Here is a 19,489-nt window from a genome sequence, read left to right on the forward strand (position 1 = left end):
GTTCCTCTATTCTGCAGATACACTTAGAGGAGCTCTGCAGATACACTTAGAGGAGCTCTGCACATACACTTTTTGCCGGCTTGGAATTAATCTTATTTTCATCCTACTTCTTCTTCTTCTTCATCCTCATCTTCATCCTCAGAAGAAGAAGAAGAGGATGAGGATGAAGAAGAAGAAGTAGGATGAAAATAAGAATAATTCCAAGCCGGCAAAAAGTGTATGTGCAGAGTTCCTCTATTCTGCAGATACACTTAGAGGAGCTCTGCACATACACTTAGAGGAGCTCTGCACATACACTTTTTGCCGGCTTGGAATTAATCTTATTTTCATCCTACTTCTTCTTCTTCATCCTCATCCTCATCCTCAGAAGAAGAAGAAGAGGATGAGGATGAAGAAGAAGAAGAAGAAGAAGAAGTAGGATGAAAATAAGAATAATTCCAAGCCGGCAAAAAGTGTATGTGCAGAGCTCCTCTAAGTGTATCTGCAGAGCTCCTCTAAGTGTATCTGCAGAATAGAGGAACTCTGCACATACACTTTTTGCCGGAAACCGCTGGATGGAGGGAATGTCCCATAACTGTCAGAAATAGACTATTTCTGACAGTTCTGGGACATTCACTCCATACAGCGGTTTCAACCGCTGTATGGAGGGAATGTCATAGAACTGTCAGAAATAGACTATTTATGACAGTTCTGGGACATTCACTCCATACAGCGGTTGAAACATTGTATCTATTTTTTTCCATAAATGACATTCTGCAAATACACTTAGAGGAGCGCTGCAGATACACTTTTTGCCGGCTTGGAATTAATCTTATTTTCATCCTACTTCTTCTTCATCCTCATCCTCATAAGAAGAAGAAGAAGAAGTAGGATGAAAATAAGAATAATTCCAAGCCGGCAAAAAGTGTATCTGCAGCGCTCCTCTAAGTGTATCTGCAGAATGTCATTTATGGAAAAGAATAGATACAATGTTTCAACCGCTGTATGGAGTGAATGTCCCAGAACTGTCAGAAATAGACTATTTATGACAGTTCTGGGACATTCACTCCATACAGCGGTTTCAACCGCTGTATGGAGGGAATGTCATAGAACTGTCAGAAATAGACTATTAATGACAGTTCTGGGACTGTCCTTCCATACAGCGGTTGAAACATTGTATCTATTTGTTTCCATAAATGACATTCTGCAGATACACTTAGAGGAGCGCTGCAGATACACTTTTTGCCTACTTCTTCTTCATCCTCATCCTCTTCTTCTTCTTATAAGGATGAGGATGAAGAAGAAGAAGTAGGATGAAAATAAGAATAATTCCAAGCCGGCAAAAAGTGTATCTGCAGCGCTCCTCTAAGTGTATATGCAGAATGTCATTTATGGAAAAAAATAGATACAATGTTTCAACCGCTGTATGGAGTGAATGTCCCAGAACTGTCAGAAATAGACTATTTATGACAGTTCTGGGACATTCACTCCATACAGCGGTTTCAACCGCTGTATGGAGGGAATGTCATAGAACTGTCAGAAATAGACTATTAATGACAGTTCTGGGACTGTCCTTCCATACAGCGGTTGAAACATTGTATCTATTTGTTTCCATAAATGGATCCATTTATGGAAACAAATAGATACAATGTTTCAACCGCTGTATGGAAGGAATGTCCCAGAACTGTTAGAAATAGTCTATTTCTGACAGTTCTATGACATTCCCTCCATACAGCGGTTGAAACCGCTGTATGGAGTGAATGTCCCAGAACTGTCAGAAATAGTCTATTTCTGACAGTTATGGGACATTCACTCCATACAGCGGTTGAAACATTGTATCTATTTTTTTCCATAAATGACATTCTGCAGATACACTTAGAGGAGCGCTGCAGATACACTTTTTGCCTACTTCTTCTTCTTCTTCTTCATCCTCATCCTCTTCTTCTTCTTATAAGGATGAGGATGAAGAAGAAGAAGAAGAAGAAGAAGAAGTAGGATGAAAATAAGATTAATTCCAAGCCGGCAAAAAGTGTATCTGCAGCGCTCCTCTAAGTGTATTTGCAGAATGTCATTTATGGAAAAAAATAGATACAATGTTTCAACCGCTGTATGGAGTGAATGTCCCATAACTGTCAGAAATAGACTATTTCTGACAGTTCTGGGACATTCACTCCATACAGCGGTTTCAACCGCTGTATGGAGGGAATGTCATAGAACTGTCAGAAATAGACTATTTCTAACAGTTCTGTGACATTCCTTCCATACAGCGGTTGAAACATTGTATCTATTTGTTTCCATAAATGGATCCATTTATGGAAACAAATAGATACAATGTTTCAACCGCTGTATGGTAGGAATGTCCCATAACTGTCAGAAATAGACTATTTCTGACAGTTCTGGGACATTCACTCCATACAGCGGTTTCAACCGCTGTATGGAGGGAATGTCATAGAACTGTCAGAAATAGACTATTAATGACAGTTCTGGGACTGTCCTTCCATACAGCGGTTGAAACATTGTATCTATTTGTTTCCATAAATGGATCCATTTATGGAAACAAATAGATACAATGTTTCAACCGCTGTATGAAAGGAATGTCCCAGAACTGTCATAAATAGTCTATTTCTGACAGTTCTGGGACATTCACTCCATACAGCGGTTTCAACCGCTGTATGGAGGGAATGTCCCAGAACTGTCAGAAATAGACTATTTATGACAGTTCTGGGACATTCCTTTCATACAGCGGTTGAAACATTGTATCTATTTGTTTCCATAAATGGATCCATTTATGGAAACAAATAGATACAATGTTTCAACCGCTGTATGGAAGGAATGTCCCAGAACTGTTAGAAATAGTCTATTTCTGACAGTTCTATGACATTCCCTCCATACAGCGGTTTCAACCGCTGTATGGAGTGAATGTCCCAGAACTGTCAGAAATAGTCTATTTCTGACAGTTATGGGACATTCACTCCATACAGCGGTTGAAACCGCTGTATGGAGGGAATGTCATAGAACTGTCAGAAATAGACTATTTATGACAGTTCTGGGACATTCCTTCCATACAGCGGTTGAAACATTGTATCTATTTGTTTCCATAAATGAATCCATTTATGGAAACAAATAGATACAATGTTTCAACCGCTGTATGGAAGGAATGTCCCAGAACTGTTAGAAATAGTCTATTTCTGACAGTTCTATGACATTCCCTCCATACAGCGGTTGAAACCGCTGTATGGAGTGAATGTCCCAGAACTGTCAGAAATAGACAGAAACTGTCACAGAACTGTCCTTCTTCTCATCCTTCTCCTTCTTCTCATCCTTCTCCTTCTTCTCATCCTTCTTCTCATCCTTCTTCTCATCCTTCTTCTCATCCTTCTCCTTCTTCTCATCCTTCTCCTTCTCCTTCTTCTCATCCTTCTCCATCTTCTCATCCTTCTCCTTTTCCTTCTTCTCATCCTTCTCCTTCTGCTTCTCCTTCTCCTTCTTCTCATCCTTCTCCTTCTTCTCTTCCTTCTCCTTCTTCTCATCCTTCTCCTTCTTCTCATCCTTCTCCTTCTCTTTCTTCTCATCCTTCTCCTTCTTCTCATCCTCCTTCTTCTCATCCTTCTCCTTCTCCTTCTTCTCATCCTTCTCCTTCTTCTCATCCTTCTCCTTCTCCTCATCCTTCTCCTTCTTCTCATCCTTCTCCTTCTTCTCATCCTTCTCCTTCTCCTTCTTCTCATCCTTCTCCTTCTCCATCTTCTCATCCTTCTCCTTCTCCTTCTTCTCATCCTTCTCCTTCTGCTTCTCCTTCTCCTTCTTCTCATCCTTCTCCTTCTTCTCATCCTTCTCCTTCTTCTCATCCTTCTCCTTCTTCTCATCCTTCTCCTTCTCCTTCTTCTCATCCTTCTCCTTCTTCTCATCCTTCTCCTTCTCATTCTTCTCATCCTTCTCCTTCTTCTCATCCTTCTCCTTCTCCTCATCCTTCTCCTTCTTCTCATCCTTCTCCTTCTCCATCTTCTCATCCTTCTCCTTCTTCTCATCCTTCTCCTTCTGCTCATCCTTCTCCTTCTCCTCATCCTTCTCCTTCTCCTTCTTCTCATCCTTCTCCTTCTCCTTCTTCTCATCCTTCTCCTTCTTCTCATCCTTCTCCTTCTTCTCATCCTTCTCCTTCTCCTTCTTCTCATCCTTCTCCTTCTTCTCATCCTTCTCCTTCTCCTCATCCTTCTCCTTCTCCTTCTTCTCATCCTTCTCCTTCTCCTTCTTCTCATCCTTCTCCTTCTCCTTCTTCTCATCCTTCTCCTTCTCCTTCTTCTCATCCTTCTCCTTCTCCATCTTCTCATCCTTCTCCTTCTCCTTCTTCTCATCCTTCTCCTTCTCCTTCTTCTCATCCTTCTCCTTCTCCTTCTTCTCATCCTTCTCCTTCTCCTTCTCCTTCTCTTTCTCCTTCCTGATCTCCAAGGGCATTTAAATTAAAGGTACAGTGTTCTGCACTAATTTAAAGGCTCTCTGAAGCCTAGAAACCCTTTTTATAAGCCATCTTCGTAGCGAAGAAATTCGCATCGAATCGAATTTCATACTGGAATTCGCCGAATCAGCCGAATCGAATTTTTCAATACTTCGCTCATCTCTATTAGTCACATTGCGTTGGCAGCTTTTGTAGACACTGTGACATGGGGTTTTCACAGTAGTTTGCATTTATGTTCTTATGTATGCATAAGGCCAGTATCACATACAGTATCTAAGGAGAAAGTGGTAGCCATTAGGACTAGTTTTCTAACATGCCCAGTCAATTATTCTCTCAGACAGAGGGTGGCCAGTGTGGTCAGGGTCCTTCCATAGATATGAAATTGCCACCCTGTCTGGTGGAATCTATGTTACATAGTTACATAGTTAGTCTGGCTGAAATAAGACAAACGTCCATCCAGTTCAACCATTAAAAAAAAAAAAATTATAATCCTATACCCAGAGTTGTAACTAAGGGTTTCTGGCTAGATTGTGACTGTCGTCTTATGTCTATAGTTAGGCCATTGGAGTCAGGGTCTCCCACAAACATGAAAGTACAGCCCTATCTCTCTGAAAATGGTGAGAATGGGTGACTGTTATCTAATATCCAAAAATAGTTTGCACACAATCTCAATAACATACCCTCAGCAGGGATATCCTGTAAGTTATACACTGCAGATGTAGCAGCCATTTAAGACAGCCACTAGGGGGTTCTCATCAAAAAATTGTTTTTAGATACTTTTTACACGCTTCAGTTAAAGGATAAGTTTAGCTTTCTGAGCATGTTACAGAGTGTAGGGTATAACATGTAATATGTTTAGCATAAACCATCTCACCAACTAAATTTCCACCGTTTTTGTGACAGCGGGAGAAGGACCTTCTCCCCGCACCCACTATCACAGTTTCAAAACAGCATGGCCATGCGGAGCTCCGCCTACACAACCGCACCATTCATACACAGAGTTCAGAGAATGAATTGAACTACAAGTACCATTGTCCATTACAGTTACCTATGAGGGTGCAGGTGAGCTCTCTCATAGTTTATTGATCTTCCCTGCCTGTATTGGAGGTACGGGCAGACAGAACTACTGAGAGTATGCTGGAGCCTAGCATTGCACCCGCAATCTGCTGATCAGTCTCCTAAGCAAAAAAAATACTAAACGCACATTCTTTTTTTCTTTACCTGAAAAAAAATGTGCATGTATTATTTTTTAAAAGGTGAACTTGGCCTTTAAATGTGATACTCTAAAAAGACACAGTGGCCCCCTATAAATGATATCAGTTGACATATTACACAATCATCATATAACTATAATTTTCATAACAATATAGAACAAATTACTTATTATGTTCACCTAAGAATCAAACCGAGGTATAAGTGTATTAAAGTGTTTGTCAGCTGCGGGTAATAAATAAATATCCAGAGCAAACAATGCCTTCTTGAGATCTTCCTGAACAAGATAACGGGGCTGATGAGCTGTTAAATAATGTAGGCACATCTGTTGGCAGGGAGAGGCACAGTCTCTCTTCTAATAAATAAATGAGTGTTATTGTTATTGAAGAATGGTAATCGCAGATCATTATTTTTACATGTTTTATAAATATTTACCATTTCAAAACAATGCATTATGCTAGCACACATCAACAAGTTTAATACACATTATGATTGACCCAATGGGCACAACTATTTATAATATACTGTACAGCTCTTTAACTCTTTCACTGCCAAAAATGAACATTTTTGAAACATTGCCTTCTTAAAGTGAGCTTGTTCTTTGCCCATATCTGCTTCTCCCAGCACCGTGCTCTGACATCAGACCAGAGTCTTATACAGTTGTGACCAAAATTATTCAACCCCCACTGAAATTGAGTGTTTTGGCCAGTTTGACATTGCTTTTGATCATTCAGTCATCTTGCTTACATTTACATTAAAGAGGCACTTGTAGGTCAGACAAATATAACATAACAGTTATAATGAAATAACCACAAATGTCTTTTCTGTGCTCACAGCATTATCAGTTTTATTCAACCCCCAAGTGACATTCAATCTTAGTACTTAGTACAGCATCCTTTTACAGTTATAACAGCTTTTAAACGTGAAGCATAGCTTGACACAAGTGTCTTGCAGCGATCTACGGGTATCTTCGCCCATTCTTCATGGGCAAAGGCCTCCAGTTCAGTCACATTCTTAGGCTTGCGCACTGCAACTGCTTTCTTTAAGTCCCACCAGAGGTTCTCAATCGGATTTAAGTCTGGTGACTGCGATGGCCACTCCAAAATGTTCCAGCCTTTCCTCTGCAACCATGCTCTAGTGGACTTGGAGGTATGCTTGGGATCATTGTCCTGTTGAAAGGTCCAACGTCTCCCAAGCCTCAGGTGTGTGACGGACTGCATCACGTTTCCATCCAATATCTCCTGGTACTGAAGAGAATTCATGGTACCTTGCACACGCTGAAGCTTCCCTGTACCTGCAGAAGCAAAACAGCCCCAAAGCATGATTGACCCTCCACCATGCTTCACAGTAGGCAAGGTGTTCTTTTCATCATAGGCCTTGTTCTTCCTCCTCCAAACATAGCGTTGATCCATGGGCCCAAACAGTTCTAATTTTGTTTCATCAGTCCACAGAACACTATCCCACAACTTTTGTGGTTTGTCCACATGGCTTTTGGCATACTGCAGTCGACTCTTCTTATTCTTTGGAGACAGCAAGGGGGTACGCCTGGGAGTTCTGGCACGGAGGCCTTCATTACGCAGTGTGCGTCTTATTGTCTGGGCTGAAACTTCTGTACCCACATCTGACAAATCTTTTCTCAGTTCCTCAGCAGTCACACGGGGACTTCTCTCCACTCTACGCTTCAGGTAGCGCACAGCAGTCGAAGTCAGCATCTTCTTTCTGCCACGACCAGGTAGCGTTTCAACAGTGCCCTTTGCCTTGAATTTGCGAATGATGCTTCCTAAGGTGTCTCTTGGTATGTTTAACATCTTTGCAATCTTCTTATAGCCATTGCCCTTCCTGTGAAGAGAAATCACCTCTTCTCTTGTCTTCCTGGACCATTCTCTTGCCTTCACCATGTTTGTAACCACACCAGTAAATGTCTAGAAGGAGCTGAGTATCACAGTCATTTTAAAGCTGCCTAATTGGTGCTTATTATGCTTGATTGCTGCTCGGTGACATCCACAGGTGTTTTCAATACCTGATGGAAAGCACCTGTATGAACCTCTGTTCTTCAGAGTGGTAGTCTTTAAGGGGTTGAATAATTGTGGCAATGAAGAAACCACATAAGAACCATTTACTACTGTATTACATAAACAATTGATGTCATTTTAGTTGCATTTGGGTAGTTACAACGTCCTTGTAGGATTTGATTCTGAATACAATTCCAAATGTACACTATAGTCCCTAAACCCCTTTACAGCATTGGGGGTTGAATAATTTTGGTCACAACTGTATATTGCAAAGAAAGCCAAAACTCGAACTGTTAAATACACCAGCCAAAATCCCACATGACAACACTCAAACTTTGCACATAGACACCAAGCTCTGCATTGTGTAGAGGAAAGGGAAGTGTCACATGAGCCCTCACATCAGACATTTCAGGTACTTCCTGGGCTGCCTTGTAGAAGATCGAGGATGCAGGAACATAAGTACATGCTGTTTAACCTCTTGCCGCTCCTGAACAATAGATTCACTGCAGCAGGGCGGCACGCATATATACTGTATATATATACTGTATATATACCATATTTTTTGCTCCATAAGACGCACCTGACCATAAGACGCACCTAGGTTTTAGAGGAGAAAAACAAGAAAAACAATATTCTGAACCAGTGGACTGCAGACATAGTACAGGAGGTTACCAGAAATTGTGGACACAGTACAGGAGATGACCAGAGACTGCGGACAGTACAGGGGATGACCAGAGACTGCGGACATAGTACAGGAGATGACCAGAGACTGCGGACATAGTATAGGAGATAACCAGAGACTGTGGACATAGTACAGGAGATGACCAGAGACTGCGGACATAGTATAGGAGATAACCAGAGACTGTGGACACAGTACAGGAGATGACCAGAGACTGCGGACATAGTACAGGAGATAACCAGAGACTGCGGACATAGTACAGGAGATGACCAGAGACTGCGGACATAGTACAGCAGATGACCAGAGACTGCAGACGTAGTACAGGGGATGACCAGAGACTGCAGACACAGTACAGGAGATGACCAGAGACTGCGGACACAGTACAGGAGATGACCAGAGGCTTCTCGCGCATGCACGGTGGGCTCCCAGCTGTCACAGCCAGGTTTCCACACTAAAGATGCCAGCGTGGGAAGACTGCGCAGCTCTGGACGGAGGAACAGGTAAGGTCCTGCTGCAGAGAAGAGCTGAGCGGCCGGCCCGGTATTCTGACATGGTGTCGGTGGCGGAAATAGCGGACCGGCCGCTCCATATTCGCTCCATAAGACACACTGACATTTTCCCCCCTTTTTTGGGGGGAAAAAGTGCGTCTTATGGAGCGAAAAATATGGTATATATATATATATATATATATATATATATATACATATACACGTGATTGAGCCTACACCTGTTCAGGTACATGGCACCTGGCTACTTGTACCATTAGCTTAGCCAATTACAGATCACAATCAAAAGCAAGCTGTCCATTAATGGGAAACCCATTCATTCATATATTGCTTATACAGTGATCTTCACTGTATAAGCAATAACAGTGTAAAGAAAAATTCTTGAACATCACCCCCCATGTCACTATGGTGACACTAAGCTACTCTGATGACAGGATGCAAAAAAAAAGTTTTAAAAATGTTTTAAAAAAGTGAATTAAAATATTTATTTATTTTTACATACTGTCAGCATCAGTATCCCTGATCACCGACACAAAAGTCATAATGACGCGTACTACACTGGTGACAGTATGTTAGAAAAAAATAGTGAAAAAAAAAGTTTATTTAATTTCTTTATTTTCCAAAAAATTGTGACAAAAAATACAACGTAAAAATACTTGCCGTGCTTCTTACCAAATGCCTCAGACTGTCTACTTTCTAAAAAGTCATTTGGGGGGTATTTGTACTGTTCTGGCATTTAAGGGACTCAAGAAATGTGACTGTCAGTTAAAAAGAAAAAGAAAAACCTGTGCAATAAGTCCATCCGTGAAATTTCCTTGCTACTAAATATTCCACGGTCAACTGTTAGTGGTATTATAACAAATTAGAAGCAACTGAGAACAACAGAAACTCAGCCATGAAGTGGTAGGCCTCGTAAAATGACAGATCGGGGTCTGCGCATGCTGAAGCACACAGTGCACAGAAGACACCAAGGGGTTTATTTACTAAAGCTGGAGAGTCCAAAATCAGACTCCCTTCTGCATAGAAATCAATCAGCTTCTAAACTCAGCTTGTTCAATGAAGCTTTGGCAATGAAACCTGGAAGCTGATTGGTTTCTATGCAGAAGTGAGTCTGATTTTGCACTCTCCAGCTTTAGTAAATAAACCCCCAACTGTCTGCAGAGTCAATAGCTAAAGACCTCCAAATTTCATGTGGCTTTCAGATTAGTACAACAACAGTGTGTAGAGAAAATGGAATGAGTTTCCATGGCAGAGCAGCTGCATCCAAGCCTTACACCACCAAATGCAATGTAAAGTGTTGGATGCAGTGGTGTAAAGCACGCCACCACTGGACTCTAGAGCATTGAAGACATGTTATCAGGAGTGACAAATCACGCTTCTCTGTCTGGCAATCCGATGGACGTGTCTGGGTTTGGAGGTTGCCAGGAGAATGGTACTTGCCTGACTGCATTGTGCCAAGTGTAAAATTTGGTGGAGGGGGATTATGGTATGAATTTGTCTTTCAGGGGTTGGGCTTGGCCCCTTAGTTCTAGTGAAGGGAACTCTTAAGCCGTCGGCATACCAAGACATTTTGGACAATTTCATGCTTCTAACTTTGTAGGAACAGTTTGGGGATGGCCCCTCCCTGATTCAATATAACTACGCACTAGTGCACAAAGCAAGGTCCATAAAGACATGGATGAGCGAGTTTGGGGTGGAGGAACTTGACTGGCCTTCCCAGAGTCCTGACCTCAACCCGATAGAACACCTTTGGGATTAATTAGAGCAGAGACTGCCAGCCAGGCCTTCTCGTCCAACATCAGTGCCTGACCTCACAAATGCACTTCTGGAAGAATGGTTCCCATAGACACACTCCTAAACCTTGTGAACAGCCTTTCCAGAAGAGTTGAAGCTGCTATTGCTGCAAAAGGTGGGCCAACTCAATATTGAACTCCACGGTCTAAGACTGGGATGCCATTAAAGTTCATGGGCATGTAAAGGCAGGCGTCCCAATACCTTTGGCAATATAGTGTGTGTGTGTATATACTGTATCTATCTATCTATCTATCTATCTATCTATCTATCTATATATATATCTATATATATATATATATATATATATATATATATCACAGTTTGTAGACACTATAACTTTCACACAAGCCAATTATTATACACTTATTGGGATTTTTTTTTTTTTGCATTTTGGTGTCAATTTATAAGCTTTATAAGCAGTCACAACAAACAGTTTTTTTCTTTCCTTTTAGGATAAAGGTTTTACATGAATAACTAACAGCTAATCATTGTAAGCATCCCTGCCCATGTTAAATGGTTTGTCTCATCTCTGTAACTGATACTTTCTGCTGAAGAGCTTATTCTTTTGAAAAACAACAAACTTATTGGTGGGATCACCAGGCAAAAAGACAAGAAAGAAGACCTAAAAATGAATGCAGCCATCACATCTAAGAAATGGTACAAAGCTGCAATACAACAAATGGTTTATTTTGGGTTTATTACCACTTTAAATAGTCCTGTGTTTGTCCAGAAAAATACAGGTTCAAGTTAGCAATCAGAAGAAAAAAAGCAGCACACACACTTGTATGGTGGGCTACTTTAATGCCTGAACAGCTTGCAATAACTAAAGGACAGGTCAATTGCAAGTTACAATTCTTCAGGAGATCACTTTTGACCTAAAAATTAAAAAATCCTACTCTTGGGTTTTGGAACATGACAGGATCCAAAACCCAAAAGTAAATCAAAGTAACAAATCAAAAATAATTGTGTCTCAGAATAACCATATCAGAGTGTTGACTTCAATCCCATTGAAATGCTGTAGTATGAACTGAAATAAAACTATCAAGCAAGATATCCCAAAATCATACATGAATTGAAACATTTCCCACAGTTCTGAGCAGCAGCTGCTGAAGTTACTTGTTTTAGGTTACCATTGATACAGGACATACTTACACATACTTATTGATCAATGGCTTTAACTGTTATTGAATAAAATGTCTTAACCCTGTCATGTCCAGGGGTAAACAAAACCTCCATGACCAGACCAAATTTAGAAGTTCAGGTATGCACCGCTTTACTAAACCTCAACTTTTTAACTTCTATGCATATCGCAATGATTTTCACACAGTTTTTTTTATCACAGATCGGGTATTCATTTAGTCAATTTTCTAAATACCCTAATTACATATAAATGGAGAACTGGACAAATATGCAAAAAAAAATAAATATGCAGCTTTACACATTTAATGCATACCTTGGCACAATCAGTACTAGCTCCTAAATTATTTTTCCAATCTATTCTTGGTACAAAAACCCCAAATAAATGTAACTTTTGATACATACATCGGCTATGTACAGTCCATAAACAAGTGCATATATTTTAGATTTCCAAATATACGTTTTTTTCCAGTACATTGGTTGCAATTAACAGACTTTTCTACTGTAATAGCCTCATTGTTCAATAGCAAAGCTTAGGAAACAAAAATGGGTGTGCCAGACTCCCAATCTAATCAGTCTATCTATTCATTAAGTCAGTATATTTCATTCCCCCTGCATTCCTGGTGTGAGAAGCAAGGCAGGCAAGGGCTATGTCAGACAGTGCTGAATCACATAAGCATTTGATATCTATTTTAAAGATACAATATTATTTTTCCTGTCAAAGGACGCTCACTGTTAAAAAACAAGCTCCCTCTGAGTGTACACCCCTGTTGTATTACACTGATTTAGCGACTTTCTGGGTGATTATTTTAAATAACTTAAAAAAAAAAATATATATATATATATATATATATATATATATCCACATCTACAGTGTATTCATAAAGTATTCATGTTTTTCTTATTAATCTACACTCAGTACCCAATAATGACAAAGTGAAAAAAAACTGAATTTTAGAAATGTCTGTGAATTTATTAAAAAAGAAAAAACAGAAATATCACATGTACTTATGTATTCAGACCCTTTACTCATTACTTTGTTAAATCATCTTTGGCAGCAATTACAGCCTCAGATTTTTAGGGGGTATTATGCGACAATCTTTGCACACCTGTATTGGAGGATTTCTGCCATTCTTCTTTGCAAATCCCCTCAAACTCAATCACGTTGGATGGGGGTTGTCAGTGGATGGCCATTTTCAGGTCACTCAAGAGATGTTCAATAGGGTCCAAGTCAGGGCTCTGGCTGTGCCACTGAAGGACATTCACAGAGTTGTCCCTTAGCCACTCTTGTGTTATCTTGCCTGTGTGCTTAGGATCGTTGTCATGTTGGAAGGCCCAGTTTGAGGTCCTGAGTGCTGTGGAACAAGTTTTCATTGAGGATATCTGTAGTGTGCTCCATACAGCTTTCCTTCAACCCTGTTCAGTATCCCAGTCCCTGCTGTTGAAAAACACCCCCACAGCATGATGCTGCCATCACCATGCTTTACTGTTAGAATGGTATTGGGCAGGTGATGAGCAGTTCCTCCAGACATATAATTGAGGCCAAACAGTTCAATCCTGATTTCATCAGACCAGAGAATCTTGCTGCTTACAGTCTAAGAGCTCCTTAGGTGCTTTTTTTTGCAAACTCCAAGTGGGTTTTCATGTGTTTTGCACTGAGGAGAGGCTTCCATCTAGCCACTCTGTCATAAAACTCAGATCGGAAGTCGACTGCAGTGATGGTTGTCCTTCTGGAACTTTGTCCCATCTCCACACAGGATCTCTGGAGTGCAGTCAGAGTGACCATCCGGTTCTTGGTCACTTCTCTTACTAAGGCCTTTCTTTCCTGATTGGTCAGTTTGGCTGGGCAACCAGGTCTTGGGAGAGTCCTGTTTGTTCTACATTTTTTCAATTTGAAGATTATTTGAAGAGGCCAATGTGCTCTTGGGAACCTTCAGTGGAGCAGAAATATTTTGTAGTCTTCCCCAGATCTGTGCTTTGCAATAATCCTGTCTTTGAGTTCTGCAGGCAATTCCTTTGAGCTCATGGCTTTTGCTCTGATACAGTATGCATTGTCAACTGTGAGGCCTTTTATAGAGGTGTGTGTCTTTCCAAATCATTTTCAATCAATTTAATTTACCACAGGTGGACTCCAATCAAGGTGTATAAACATCTCAGCAAGGATCAAGACAAATGTGAGGCACCTGAGCTAAGTTTCAAATGTTGTTATACAGGGTCTTAATACTTTTGCCAATATGATATTTCAGTTTTTCTTTCTTATACCTTTGCAAACATTTCTTAAATTCTGTTTTCACTTTATCAGTATGGGGTACTGAGTGTAGATTAATGAGAAAAAAACTAATTTAAACAACTGTAAAATCAGGCTGTAACATAACAAAATTGAAAAAAGTGAAGTGGGTGTGGATACTTTATGAATGCACTATACATATATATATAATATTTCTTTTTAAAAGATACTGATAATAATCACCCAGAACGTATCTAAATCTGTCTGTGTAACCGCTTCCAGAAGTACTGCTACAGGGCAGCAGGGATGTACAAAATCACGTATATATACGTGATTTTGTATTTCTGGGTAGGGGGCGCAAGCGCTTCCTACCCACACCGCTATTGGCTCCTCGGCATGTCAATCTCTGATTCTCGTCCGGGACTCGATCGTCGGCGGAGCGGACAGGGGAGAGGTCTGTATGTAAACAACACAGTTCTCTCCCGTCAGCACAAACAGGCTGCTCTGTATTGCTCTTCACAGCAAAGCAATACAAAGCAGCTTGTATACACAGTAAAACAAACACAGCACACTATGTAAAACACACACAGCACACAGTTAACCTTTTGATCACCCCAAATGTTAACCCCTTCCTGCCCAGTGTCATGAGTACAGTGTCAGTACTTTTTATTAGCATTGATCACTGTATTTGTGTCACTGATGATGTCAGTGGCAGTTAGTCAGTTCCCCCCAGTGTCAGAATGCCTGCAGCAATCCTGCTATAAGTCACTGATCGCCGCCATTACTAGTGAAAAAATAAAAATTCAAGTATATATACCACTTGTAGACGCTATAACTTTCACGTAAACCAATTAATTTACACGTATTGGGATTTTGTTTAGCAAAAACATGTAGCAGAATACATTTTGGCCTAAATTTATGATGAAATTTGAATTTTTTTTTTTTATTTGCCATGATTAATAAGAAAAAGTCAAAAATATTGGGTTTTTTTCAAAATTGTGGTCTTTTTTGTTTCTAGCACAAAAAAAAAAAATGCACAGGTGATCAAATACCACCAAAAGAAAGCTCAATTCGTGGGAAAAAATTATATAAATTTCATTTGGGTGCAGTGTTGCATAACCGTGCAATTTTCAGCTAAAGTAATGTAGCACTGTATCGCAAAAAATGGCCTGGTCAGGAAGGGGGGTAAATCCTCACGAGGGCAAGTGGTTAATACAGAGGGGGTAAACACTCAGGGGGGCCTTGTTTTTAACAGTTAATGCCATTTGAAAGAGGGAAAATAATATTGTATTTAGGACTAGTGAATAAAACAGAGACATGTTTTATGCATTCTAGAATTACACTGCGCAAATGTTAATACTATTGCTATGGAACATCTGTCCATCTGTATGAGGAACATGTTAAAATCTACAATGATGTTTGCCATGGATGGGCAGGAAAATCCTGTCAGTGTCACAGTACCTTCTGAAGCCGCCGGTGACTGTCACAATGGCATCTGATACAAATCCCCAAATAATGGTCTTGATAAGGCGCTCAACTGCATCTGCTTCCGTTTTTGTTATATAACTAGAGATGTCTTCATAGTAAAGTAGCCCTGTAAGTCAGTACAGTTTGTTAACATTAAAATATTAACATTAAAATGAAGTACGGTAGCTCCAGTCTACCTTAAAGTTATGCAACTTTGTTACATATCAAGCAATATCACAGAGATGAAACATACATACTGTACATGAAACAATGCAGAAAACACTTTTTTTTACTTTTCTCTATTCATGCTTTCATGGCCAAGTAATCAGCAGGGGAAAATCAGGGTTGCTGGCATATCCTATCTAAATCTCTTTCACACCGTGCTACATAGAATGGGAGCTTGACGCTGCTCTGTGCCTGAAGCCTGCAGATACATACTCACAATGACTGCGCCCACAATGAATTTTATATTACATAGGAACATTAATTCAGACTTGGAAAGACTGGTTTTTCCTTCCTAGTAATACATTCCCTTAGAAAAAGGAATATATTATTAACCCCTTCACGCCTAAGGGTAAAACAAATCTAAATGCCTAAGCACAATTCTGCAACGTTGACGTGTTAGTAAAACCGTACATATCGTCACAACTACTTTGTACATCCAGGTGGATTATACCTTGTTTTTTCAGGACAAATTGGGCTTTCATTTGGTGGTAAATGGTAATGGATAGCTCCTAATTTTTTTTTATTATTAAAGGAAAACTGGGCCAAAATAGTAAAAAAAATCATTTTTTTTAATTTAACTGTGTGTTTCTTGTTACGACCATAACCTACCACCAAAGAACAACCCAAAATACATTCTCCAGTTCTTGACGATCGCAGCGATACCATATATGTGTATGTTATTTGTTGTTTGTACCCGTAGTACAGTTCAGAAACAACAGTGCGCATTTTGTTTTTGTCTTTTTTTTTTTTTTTTTTTTTTACATAAAACACACTGTCACTGACATTGACATTGACACTAACTGACACTGATACCATTTTTTTTTAAATCCTGACCTTTGACCCTGACCTTTGCCCTTGAATCTGACCTTTGACCCTGACCTTGACCCAAACACTAACCCTGGTACTGAACTAGATCAAACCTTGATCTAGGTATTTTTCTTTATTTTTTCTTTTATTTTTTAATTATTTATCTTTTTTTTTTTTTCTACAAACTTTTTTTTTATCTCTCTATGTCAGGAGTTCGAGAAATACAATGTATCTCTCTTCTCCATTCATAGAGAGAGAGAAAACAAGGGGGCCGGGCTGCACAGTGATTGATCACTGTGATAGCCAATCAGAGGCTATCACAGCGATCACGTGACCCGGAATCGGGAGTCCCGGGTCCCGATCGTTAGAACGGGACCCGGGGCTCTCAGTGACACCGCGGTCTTGGTGCTCGGAGCGCGCCGAGCGGCGCGCTCACAGCACAAAGACAGGTACGCCCCATGGAAAAAAGCCCAGGTTGTGTTACGTCGGCGTCAAGGGGTTAAAATAAGAAAATTATAGAATCACTAAATACTAATATTTTTGCAAAGTTTCTTGTTACAGTAGAAACAATAACCTCAATAAGAAAACTTAGGATCTACTTTCCTAGCATAATTCTTTTACAAACCCAGTGAGGTACATTCAATATATAAGAAAAGAAAAATGGACTACAATATCGCTAACAGAATATTTCCATTAAAATTAGTATCTTTATTGTATCACATGTTGTCACTGCATCCTAAAGCTCAACTTGTTCTGTGGATCCAGTGTAGATGAAATCTCTGTGTACCATTCAGACAAAATCAATAAGAAAAGGGAATGTGGAATCCAATGCTATGGGCACTTGATGTCCTTGCCAAGCTTTGCTACTAACAAAGACACCAGGATGGCTTACTGAACCATCTGGCAGTTATCTACATAGGCCACATAGGCTGGGTTTTAGGGTGGCAGTCCAGAAATGGCATCCAGATCCCACAAACATGTTTTTGATAGCAGTATATCACGTATAATAAATTAAACAAATTGTCATTCTGCCCGTTAATGTCATTTCGTCATGTTCTCTATTTTTGGTGCACCTTTCCAGCCTTCACAGTTTTGTTGGACGTGTTCTGTATACCGTACAGATTTTTTTATCTACACCATTTTCCACTACAACATCATGCTGATAGCAAAGCACTGAATATATGCACTGCATCACAAGAGCTTTATTCCCCAGTTTAAGTCTTTTGGGGAATAAAAGTTAATGGAGGATAATGCGAAAGATGTATACAGTAAAACAACTGTATCCACACTGTCTTAAAGTGATTGTAAAGGTTTATTTGTTTTTTAAATAACAAACCTGTCATACTTGCCTTCTCTGTTCAATGGTTTTGCACAGAGCAGCCCCAATCCTACCCCCCTGCTGGTGCTCCTAGCTCCTTCCCTCCACTGAATGCCCCCATAGTAAGCCCCTTTCTATAAGGTCCCCTGTGTGGGCTCCATAAGACACACACAGTGGGACTTGGCCCTGCCTCCCACTTCCTCTTCACTGGATATGATTGACAGCAGCAGGAGCCATTGGATCCCACTGCTGTGTCTGAGCCCATGAGGAGGCAGAGAGGTGAGAGAGCCTATGCTCTCATGTACATCACTGGATCAAGATTGGGCTCAGGTAAGTATTTTGGGGGGTAGGTTGATAGTTCAGCTTTCTCTTCTGGCTATGGTTATTGTTTGCTTCTGTCTGCTATTGGGAAATGTCCATGGCAATAGTGTAAGAGGCTGCACTAATCACAGTTAAGAATCTTTATCTCACTGGTGAACCACTAGTATGTTTATTGTCAATGGTGCATACTGGGAGAAGGAATAAATATTAAGGAGTGACCTTGGCGAGGGATTTTGGTGGTGGTTGGATCCTGTTAGCCCTGAGGTCTTAGGAGGTGCCTGGATAGTGGCTCAGGTTTTGACGCCTTGTATGCTGAACAGTGGGGAAGCATTATGAAGGAACTTTTGTCTAATTAGGGAACCTGAGAAGCTGAAAGAAGCTTGGTTCTTGACTAGAGTGTGATGGTCTCTCCTCAAGGAGTTGGTAGCTGAAAAAAGTAGAATCTTGTGGTTAGCAGCTGATTTCACAGAATGCTGAGTTGGCTTAAAGGCCCCCTATCTGTGAAGATTTCAAGAACTTTTTCTCCCTCAGCTGGAGTCTGACAAGGTCATGGATGTCCTGAACCCTAACTCTCTCTCCCAGGAGGTTTTAGCCAGATCAAAACTTTATTTCTTGCATTGAAAAGTAGCAAGCACCCTGGCCCATCTGCTCACATTGCTCCACTATTGCTGAGGACTAGACCCCGAGGTAAAATGCTAACCCACCCTGCCTGTAAGGTACTTCACACGCTTTGGGGGTCAGAACCCACTCTCATTGTATTGATGGGACTGTAAAGGCACCAAACAATACAAATTATATAAAACATTACACATTTTATTACAAAAATGTGTAAAACAATCATAATAAAAATCATTGACTGAAAATGTTCTTTAGATGCTGCACATTGCTCACAATTTCTGACATAGAAGTACTACTCTCTTAGTCACGTGTTATATTTTCGTAACCATTGTATGTTAAATTTTGACAGAAAACCTTTGGGGGTCAGGGGGTGCTATGCAGTCAACTGGTTTCAGGGGTTAAAAAGTTCCACTTCATCAGGAGTAAAAAGAAATTATATAAAATATTCCATAATTTATAAACACACAATTTCTGAGGATTCAAAATTAATAATATATCAAATGTTATATATTATATTTAAATCATAAGAAAATTGGAAGAACCAAAGCAGGAATTAACTGCTAAAATTCTAGCATTCTTAACCTACCAGATTTTGCCTACAACTGGATCACTTTTTGGAGTAATGACCCTTAGTGCTAAGCGCAATTCTTCTCTAGGGAAAGTGGTCAACATTTTTAAAGAAAAGTGTTGCAAGATCTTTGAAGAACTTGTGATATATCAAATGTTGTGACCAGATA

General features: G+C 40.1%; 2 protein-coding genes across 5 annotated transcripts in view; one reads left to right on the forward strand and one right to left on the reverse strand.

Moving 5' to 3' along the window:
• DNTT (DNA nucleotidylexotransferase) overlaps window positions 1-19,489 on the reverse strand; it is a 432,122-nt gene that overhangs the window by 263,077 nt on the left and 149,556 nt on the right. For both annotated transcript variants that reach the window (XM_089690283.1, XM_089690284.1), the window contains one exon: window positions 15,458-15,590. In XM_089690283.1, coding sequence (XP_089546409.1) covers window positions 15,458-15,590 — 133 coding nt within the window. The remainder of the gene's footprint in view (window positions 1-15,457; window positions 15,591-19,489) is intronic.
• LOC149451705 (uncharacterized) overlaps window positions 1-19,489 on the forward strand; it is a 44,095-nt gene that overhangs the window by 1,866 nt on the left and 22,740 nt on the right. Inside the window, exon 2 of one of the 3 annotated variants that reach the window (XR_016314994.1) lies at window positions 13,894-13,943. The exons of the other annotated variants lie outside the window; for them this stretch is intronic. The gene's annotated coding sequence lies outside the window, so the exon portion shown is untranslated. The remainder of the gene's footprint in view (window positions 1-13,893; window positions 13,944-19,489) is intronic. 3 annotated transcript variants of the gene reach the window in all.

Source organism: Staurois parvus, unplaced genomic scaffold, assembly GCF_062004578.1.
Source record: "Staurois parvus isolate SC_StPar_1 unplaced genomic scaffold, SC_StPar_1.0 ptg000525l, whole genome shotgun sequence".
Classification (NCBI taxonomy): Eukaryota; Metazoa; Chordata; class Amphibia; order Anura; family Ranidae; genus Staurois; species Staurois parvus.